The following is a 10,386-nucleotide window of genomic DNA, read 5'->3' as shown; positions in this document are numbered from 1 at the left end:
TTTTCTATGTCTGTATATGATGAATACTCACAATCTGTCCCAGGAAAGACACAAAGTTTCCAGCTTTGTGAAACAGTTTCCAGACACAAGTTGCTGTGTCTCAGCGGCTCTGGAGCACTACAATCCCCATAGAGTCACTGAATGTGATCCTCACGGTTTCTCCTCTTCTGTAGATAATAACATAGAGCTAGAACACAAGGTAGAGTTACCTCTAACGTACAGAATAAGAGGGTTTTACTGAGCAGATGCTCAGAACGGTAAAATATTTCCAGGAACAAATCTTAAAATATCAGGGACTGTCCCTGGGAATTGGCACCTACACACCCTGCACAACTGCACTGCAAATTATACTGTGAGTGGCTCAAACATAGGAGCAGGCATCTAAACTGACTGCATTACAACCATCCAGTGTGCTGCTCACTCACTGCAGTAATGTGCACACTGCACTGCTGCAATTAGTGAGTGCAGTCAGCATAGGCAGTGCACTCACTGCATTTACAGCATTCACTGCCCTGGTGCACTCACTGTACGAATTGTATTTTCTACAATCAGTGTACTCACATACTCACTGCAGCCACTAAACTTACTGCATTTACAGCTCTCACTGCACACACTGTATATATATATATATATATATATATACATGATGGCGCACAATGTATATAGAGAATACAATGTATGTAATATATATAATGAGGATACAATGTATAATATGTATATATATATATATATATATATATATATATATATATATATATGTACTGAGGTTACAATGTATAATATACCTATAAAGATGATACAATGTATAATATATATATATATATATATATATATATATATATATATATATATATATATATATATATATATGTACTGAGGTTACAAAGTGGATACAATGTATATAATATACCTATAAAGATGATACAGTGTATATAATATATATAATGAGGCTACAATGTAGCACATGACAGTATGACGGGTGTCAGGAGGTGTGTCAGGGGGGGGTTGGGCTTGAGGTGACGTCAGTACCGTATTGACCAATGACAGATGAGCTGGGCGCACACACCCCTCTGGTATAAGACACCCGGAGCCGGCAGCGGCGCAGAGCACAGATAGAGAACACAGCGCAGATCGCAAAGATCGGGATCATCATACAGACATATAGTAAAGATCGGGATCATCATACAGACATATAGTAGAGATCGGGATCATCATACAGACATATAGTAAAGATCGGGATCATCATACAGCGCAGATAGTAAAGATCGGGACACCGCTCGGATAAGCAGTATCGGGATTATATCGCTCACTGACACAATCGCCGGGATGGAGTCGGGAGGAAAGGTAGGGATCATTGTTAATGATGGGCTCTCTGGGGGTCACTACCACCTCTGTGCTGTGTAATATAAGTTGTGTCAGTCTGTATTATCCTTGGGGTGTAAGCTCTTGTGGTCAGAGGTGGCCTCTGTGCTGTGTAATATAAGTTGTGTCAGTCTGTATTATCCTTGGGGTGTAAGCTCTTGTGGTCAGAGGTGGCTGGATCCTGCCAGTTCTCCCTGATGCTGGTTCTTACTGTGGGACCTTTGTCCTAATGTCCTGGATCCCAAGGACAGGAATGCAGCCATATTACACAGTGACCTCCGGGGTCACATTAGCCCCTGGCCCACAGGTCACTGACCTCCTCTGCTGTCCTCCTGCCAGATCCCTGTCCTGTGGGACATCCCCACCTTTCTGGATGTAGCCCCCCCCCCCCACATGGACATTCCTAGCTGAGCCTTCAGTTAGTGACAGAGAAACTTTCTCATGAGAGCCCCCCCCCCCCATGTGTCTGGGCTGATGGTGCTGGAGCAGCCTGTACCTGTAGGGGGGATGGGGGGGGGGGGATGGGGGGAGGACTGAAATGACCTCTTCCTTGGTACCTCTAGGATGGCGCCTTACTCAGTGTACAGGACATTGTTGGAGAGGTCTGAGGGGCTTCTTGGGGAATACTCTGCCCCCACCATAGTCAGTGGGCCCCCATCCTTCCATGGTAAGGGCCACATTATACACCTATTACATTATGATTGTATAACCTGTAAGCCTACAGAAGCCTTGTAGAGCCACATGGGGGGGCAACGCTGGTGTGGTTGTGGGGGACTGAAGAACATCATCATCATCATCATCATTTATTTATATAGCGCCACTAATTACACAGCGCTGTACAGAGAACTCACTCACATCAGTCCCTGCCCCAATGGAGCTTACAGTCTAAATTCCCTAATATACACATAGACAGACAGATAGAGAGACTAGGGTCAATTTGTTAGCAGCCAACCTACCAGTATGTTTTCGGAGTGTGGGAGGAAACCGGAGCACCCGGAGGAAACCCACGCAAACACGGGGAGAACATACAAACTCCACACAGATAAGGCCATGGTGGGGAATCAAACTCATGACCCCAGTGCTGTGAGGCAGAAGTGCTAACCACTGAGCCACCGTGCTGCCCATATGCTGCAACATATAACTGTATGAGAGAACTAACCCTTTGTTGCCTGGAGGGGTGATATTTAGAGGTGGGGAGAGTGACAGCAGGTAAATCATTACACTGAGGTTACATATTTATTATCCATATAGCGCTACTATGTTACACAGCGCTGTACAGAGAGTATTTATCATTCACACCGGCCTCTGCACCACTGGAGCTTATAATCTAGATGTCTACCACATACACATGTACACACACACTCACACACACATGTACACACACACACACACACACACACACACACACATGTACACACACACACATGTACACACACACACACATGTACACACACACTCACACACACATGTACACACACACACATGTACACACACACACACACACACACACACACACACACACACACACACACAGTCACACACACACACACACAGTCACACACACACACACACACACACACACACACACACACACACACACACACAGTCACACACACACACACACACACACACAGTCACTCACTCTCACACACACACACAGTCACACACACACACACACACACACACACACACACACACACACACTTGCATCCATTATTTTCAGAAGCCAGGTACCCTCCCAGTACATCTTTGCACTGTGGGAGGATATCACAGCACCTGGAGGACACAAACAGGAGGAGAACATACAAACTCCACACAGATAGGGCCCTGGTCAGAACTGTACAATCAGGGTTAACAGGATACTTGTGATATGACCTTTCCCCTGTGTATCCTAGCCTGCTGCCTGTAGTGTCTACATGAGGACAGCTGCTACATAGAGTATGATGCAATGCCATAGTCACAGACACCGCCGATGCCACAATCTGGGTGTAGTGTAGTCAGGAGCATCCTTCCTCTCTTGTAACTGGGGCGGGGAGGCTGCTATGTAGGGGAAAGGTGACTGTACGTTGCTGGGTTCCTATGACTGGCTCCTCATTGGCTGAGGAGGACGAGCCTTCCAGAAATATGTCTGTGCTTCTCAGAATGATTTCACTTGAGATGACTGGGGCAGGAAGTGACCCCTGCCACATGTACATGATGGGAACCACATGTACCCCTTACTGACGTGTTTAGTGTAGCATCTGATACATCTGTATACACAGAAAGATCATGATGTATAATGTAGCATCTGATACATTGTAACTGGGTGTAATAATGTTTCTCCATCCAGAACACTGATGAAACATTTGTAGATTTCTCTCCTGCCAGAGAGTCCGTCATCATTACTATAAATACACATTTCTGTATCTCATGACTGTGGCTGACGCAGGGGCAGGAATCCTGGGGTTTTCAACATTATTATAACCTTGTCTTCCTTTAACATTGTATTTGGTGAGATTGGGGATTATGCCACATCTTATTGCACCAGAACATCATAAAGAACTATGATCACTTAGACTGTAAACGTTTCCTGACACATATGTGTCAGATAAATGGAATTTATACATCCTTAGAGGATACACTGAGCCAATGATACTACAGGAACATACATTGTACATTAACCCTTCCATCCCTATATCACACCCTGTGGGCCACTTAACACCCTCCTCAGTCCACATATCACAGAATCATCATCATCTATTTATATAGCACCACTAATTCCGCAGCGCTGTACAGAGAACTCACATCAGTCCCTGCCCCATTGGAGCTTACAGTCTAAATTCCATAACATACACACAGACAGACAGACAGAGACTAAGGACAATTTAATAGCAACCTGTTAACCTACCAGTATGTTTTTGGAGTGTGAGAGGAAACCGGAGCACCCGGAGGAAACCCACGCAAACACAGGGAGAACATACAAACTCCACACACATAAGCCCATGGTCAGGCATAGAACTCATGACCCCAGTGCTGTGAGGCAGAAGTGCTAACCACTGAGCCACCGTGCTACCCCTAGGATAATTCAACCTGTTGGGTCACATAATTCCCACCCCAGGCCTCATATCACAGTATATTTCTCCTGTGAGGGTCACAGAACACCCATCTCAGGGTTCGCTCACACAATAAACCCTCTGTTGTATTAGACCAATGTCATGTAATTTAGTAGAACCGGAAAATCTAGCTAATAATTCTGTGGTAATAATGAGTTCACCAACAGTGAAAACATCATATATGAGTGTCACCACACCTATCAGCTGACCAACCGCATCACCTTCCACACCCGGAACCTCACAACTTCCTTGTCTAATAATAGTCTGTGGCTCTCCAGGTATTGTGAGACTACAAGTCCCAGCATGTTTTGCCAGATAACAGCCTGGTGGTAGCTGGAAGCACACCGGGGGAGCCACAGATTGGCCAGGACTGGTCTATGGTGGTCATAGTACTTGGTGCAGATGTCAGGGTTATATCTATATGCTGAATATTTCACAGTGCTTGTTCTGGGTCCCACACTGAAGGGGTAACTAGTGCGCCCACCCAGTATAGTGTCCTGCGGACGGAATCTAGAGGATCTTATAGCACAGAAGGGGGAGATACCAGAGACCCATCCTATATAGATCAGTATCCGAGGCCGGGGGGGGGGGGGGGGGAGATACCAGAGACCCATCCTATATAGATCAGTATCCGAGGCTAGGGGGAGATACCAGAGACCCATCTTATATAGATCAGTATCTGAGGCCGGGGGGGGGGGGGGAGATACCAGAGACCCATCCTATATAGATCAGTATCCGAGGATGGGGGAGATACCAGAGACCCATCCTATATAGATCAGTATCCGAGGATGGGGGAGATACCAGAGACCCATCCTATATAGATCAGTATCCGAGGATGGGGGAGATACCAGAGACCCATCTTATATAGATCAGTATCCGAGGCTAGGGGGAGATACCAGAGACCCATCTTATATAGATCAGTATCCGAGGCTAGGGGGAGATACCAGAGACCCATCTTATATAGATCAGTATCCGAGGCTTGGGAGAGATACTAGAGACCCATCCTATATAGATCAGTATCCGAGACTAGGGGGAGATACCAGAGACCCATCTTATATAGATCAGTATCCGAGGCTAGGGGGAGATACCAGAGACCCATCTTATATAGATCAGTATCCGAGGCTAGGGAGAGATACTAGAGACCCATCTTATATAGATCAGTATCCGAGGCTAGGGAGAGATACTAGAGACCCATCCTATATAGATCAGTATCCGAGGCCAGGGGGGGGAGATACCAGAGACCCAACCTATATAGATCAGTATCCGAGGCTAGGGGGAGATACCAGAGACCCATCTTATATAGATCAGTATCTGAGGCCGGGGGGGGGGGAGATACCAGAGACCCATCTTATATAGATCAGTATCCGAGGCTAGGGGAGATACCAGAGACCCATCTTATATAGATCAGTATCCGAGGCCAGGGGGGGGGGATACCAGAGACCCATCCTATATAGACAGTATCCGAGGATGGGGGAGATACCAGAGACCCATCTTATATAGATCAGTATCTGAGGCCGGGGGGGGGGTAGATACCAGAGACCAATCCTATATAGACAGTATCCGAGGATGGGGGAGATACCAGAGACCCATCTTATATAGATCAGTATCCGAGGCCAGGGGGGGGGGATACCAGAGACCCATCCTATATAGACAGTATCCGAGGATGGGGGAGATACCAGAGACCCATCTTATATAGATCAGTATTCGAGGCTAGGGGGAGATACCAGAGACCCATCCTATATAGATCAGTATCCGAGGCTTGGGGGAGATACCAGAGACCCATCCTATATAGATCAGTATCCGAGGCTAGGGGGAGATACCAGAGACCCATCCTATATAGATCAGTATCCGAGGCTTGGGGAGATACCAGAGACCCATCCTATATAGATCAGTATCCGAGGCTAGGGGAAGATACCAGAGACCCATCCTATATAGATCAGTATCCGAGGCTAGGGGGAGATACCAGAGACCTATCCTATATAGATCAGTATCCGAGGATAGGGGGAGATACTAGAGACCCATCTTATATAGATCAGTATCCAAGGCCAGGGGGGGGGAGATACCAGAGACCCATCCTATATAGATCAGTATCCGAGGGTAGGGGGAGATACCAGAGACCCATCCTATATAGATCAGTATCCGAGGCTTGGGGGAGATACCAGAGACCCATCCTATATAGATCAGTATCCGAGGCTAGGTGGAGATACCAGAGACCCATCCTATATAGATCAGTATCCGAGGCTAGGGGGAGATACCAGAGACCTATCCTATATAGATCAGTATCCGAGGATAGGGGGAGATAATAGAGACCCATCTTATATAGATCAGTATCTGAGGCTAGGGGAGATACCAGAGACCCATCTTAAATAGATCAGTATTCGAGGCTAGGGGGAGATACCAGAGACCCATCTTATATAGATCAGTATCTGAGGCCGGGGGGGGGGGGGAGATACCAGAGACCCATCCTATATAGATCAGTATCCGAGGATGGGGGAGATACCAGAGACCCATCCTATATAGATCAGTATCCGAGGATGGGGGAGATACCAGAGACCCATCCTATATAGATCAGTATCCGAGGATGGGGGAGATACCAGAGACCCATCTTATATAGATCAGTATCCGAGGCTAGGGGGAGATACCAGAGACCCATCTTATATAGATCAGTATCCGAGGCTAGGGGAGATACCAGAGACCCATCTTATATAGATCAGTATCCGAGGCTTGGGAGAGATACTAGAGACCCATCCTATATAGATCAGTATCCGAGACTAGGGGGAGATACCAGAGACCCATCTTATATAGATCAGTATCCGAGGCTAGGGGGAGATACCAGAGACCCATCTTATATAGATCAGTATCCGAGGCTAGGGAGAGATACTAGAGACCCATCTTATATAGATCAGTATCCGAGGCTAGGGAGAGATACTAGAGACCCATCCTATATAGATCAGTATCCGAGGCCAGGGGGGGAGATACCAGAGACCCATCCTATATAGATCAGTATCCGAGGCTAGGGGGAGATACCAGAGACCCATCTTATATAGATCAGTATCTGAGGCCGGGGGGGGGGGAGATACCAGAGACCCATCTTATATAGATCAGTATCCGAGGCTAGGGGGAGATACCAGAGACCCATCTTATATAGATCAGTATCCGAGGCCAGGGGGGGGGGGATACCAGAGACCCATCCTATATAGACAGTATCGGAGGATGGGGGAGATACCAGAGACCCATCTTATATAGATCAGTATCTGAGGCCGGGGGGGGGGGGTAGATACCAGAGACCAATCCTATATAGACAGTATCCGAGGATGGGGGAGATACCAGAGACCCATCTTATATAGATCAGTATCCGAGGCCAGGGGGGGGGGATACCAGAGACCCATCCTATATAGACAGTATCCGAGGATGGGGGAGATACCAGAGACCCATCTTATATAGATCAGTATTCGAGGCTAGGGGGAGATACCAGAGACCCATCCTATATAGATCAGTATCCGAGGCTTGGGGGAGATACCAGAGACCCATCCTATATAGATCAGTATCCGAGGCTAGGGGGAGATACCAGAGACCCATCCTATATAGATCAGTATCCGAGGCTTGGGGGAGATACCAGAGACCCATCCTATATAGATCAGTATCCGAGGCTAGGGGAAGATACCAGAGACCCATCCTATATAAATCAGTATCCGAGGCTAGGGGGAGATACCAGAGACCTATCCTATATAGATCAGTCTCCGAGGATAGGGGAAGATACTAGAGACCCATCTTATATAGATCAGTATCCGAGGCTAGGGGGAGATACCAGAGACCCATCTTAAATAGATCAGTATTCGAGGCTAGGGGGAGATACCAGAGACCTATCCTATATAGATCAGTATCCGAGGATAGGGGGAGATACTAGAGACCCATCTTATATAGATCAGTATCCGAGGCCAGGGGGGGGAGATACCAGAGACCCATCCTATATAGATCAGTATCCGAGGATGGGGGAGATACCAGAGACCCATCTTATATAGATCAGTATCCGAGGCTAGAGGGAGATACCAAAGACCCATCCTATATAATTTAGTATCCGAGGCGAGGGGGAGATACCAGAGACCCATCCTATATAGATCAGTATCCGAGGCTTGGGGGAGATACCAGAGACCCATCCTATATAGATCAGTATCCGAGGCTAGGGGGAGATACCAGAGACCCATCCTATATAGATCAGTATCCGAGGCTTGGGGGAGATACCAGAGACCCATCCTATATAGATCAGTATCCGAGGCTAGGGGGAGATACCAGAGACCCATCCTATATAGATCAGTATCCGAGGCTAGGGGGAGATACCAGAGACCTATCCTATATAGATCAGTATCCGAGGATAGGGGGAGATACTAGAGACCCATCTTATATAGATCAGTATCCGAGGCTAGGGGGAGATACCAGAGACCCATCTTAAATAGATCAGTATTCGAGGCTAGGGGGAGATACCAGAGACCTATCCTATATAGATCAGTATCCGAGGATAGGGGGAGATACTAGAGACCCATCTTATATAGATCAGTATCCGAGGCTAGGGGGAGATACCAGAGACCCATCCTATATAGATCAGTATCCGAGGCCAGGGGGGGGAGAGATACCAGAAACCCATCCTATATAGATCAGTATCCGAGGATGGGGGAGATACCAGAGACCCATCTTATATAGATCAGTATCCGAGGCTAGGGAGAGATACCAGAGACCCATCCTATATAGATCAGTATCCGAGGTTTGGGGGAGATACCAGAGACCCATCCTATATAGATCAGTATCCGAGGCTAGGGGGAGATACCAGAGACCCATCTTATATAGATCAGTATCTGAGGCCGGGGGGGGGGGGGAGATACCAGAGACCCATCCTATATAGACAGTATCCGAGGATGGGGGAGATACCAGAGACCCATCTTATATAGATCAGTATCCGAGGCCAGGGGGGGGGGATACCAGAGACCCATCCTATATAGACAGTATCCGAGGATGGGGGAGATACCAGAGACCCATCTTATATAGATCAGTATTCGAGGCTAGGGGGAGATACCAGAGACCCATCCTATATAGATCAGTATCCGAGGCTTGGGGGAGATACCAGAGACCCATCCTATATAGATCAGTATCCGAGGCTAGGGGGAGATACCAGAGACCTATCCTATATAGATCAGTCTCCGAGGATAGGGGAAGATACTAGAGACCCATCTTAAATAGATCAGTATTCGAGGCTAGGGGGAGATACCAGAGACCTATCCTATATAGATCAGTATCCGAGGATAGGGGGAGATACTAGAGACCCATCTTATATAGATCAGTATCCGAGGCCAGGGGGGGGTAGATACCAGAGACCCATCCTATATAGATCAGTATCCGAGGCTAGGGGGAGATACCAGAGACCCATCCTATATAGATCAGTATCCGAGGCTTGGGGGAGATACCAGAGACCCATCCTATATAGATCAGTATCCGAGGCTAGGGGGAGATACCAGAGACCCATCCTATATAGATCAGTATCCGAGGCTAGGGGGAGATACCACAGACCCATCCTATATAGATCAGTATCCGAGGATAGGGGGAGATACTAGAGACCCATCTTATATAGATCAGTATCCGAGGCTAGGGGGAGATACCAGAGACCCATCTTAAATAGATCAGTATCTGAGGCCGGGGGGGGGGGGGAGATACCACAGACCCATCCTATATAGATCAGTATCCGAGGATAGGGGGAGATACTAGAGACCCATCTTATATAGATCAGTATCCGAGGCTAGGGGGAGATACCAGAGACCCATCTTAAATAGATCAGTATTCGAGGCTAGGGGGAGATACCAGAGACCCATCCTATATAGATCAGTATCCGAGGCCAGGGGGGGGGGAGATACCAGAAACCCATCCTATATAGATCAGTATCCGA

The 10,386-nt window shown here is 47.4% G+C and overlaps 1 protein-coding gene across 2 annotated transcripts in view; it reads left to right on the top strand.

Moving 5' to 3' along the window:
• The window catches only part of SLC2A1 (solute carrier family 2 member 1), a 101,728-nt gene that overhangs the window by 78,086 nt on the left and 13,256 nt on the right, over positions 1-10,386 (top strand). Inside the window, exon 1 of one of the 2 annotated variants that reach the window (XM_075190821.1) lies at positions 1,090-1,344. The exons of the other annotated variant lie outside the window; for it this stretch is intronic. Within the exon in view, the coding sequence (XP_075046922.1) occupies positions 1,327-1,344 (18 nt within the window). The 5' untranslated portion in view covers positions 1,090-1,326. Of the gene's footprint in view, positions 1-1,089; positions 1,345-10,386 lie in introns of those variants that run through there. 2 annotated transcript variants of the gene reach the window in all.

The sequence above is a fragment of the Mixophyes fleayi genome, chromosome 11, assembly GCF_038048845.1.
Source record: "Mixophyes fleayi isolate aMixFle1 chromosome 11, aMixFle1.hap1, whole genome shotgun sequence".
In the NCBI taxonomy this organism is placed as follows: Eukaryota; Metazoa; Chordata; class Amphibia; order Anura; family Limnodynastidae; genus Mixophyes; species Mixophyes fleayi.
Note: the sequence above shows the minus strand (reverse complement) of the source record. Positions and strands in the feature narration are given on the sequence as shown.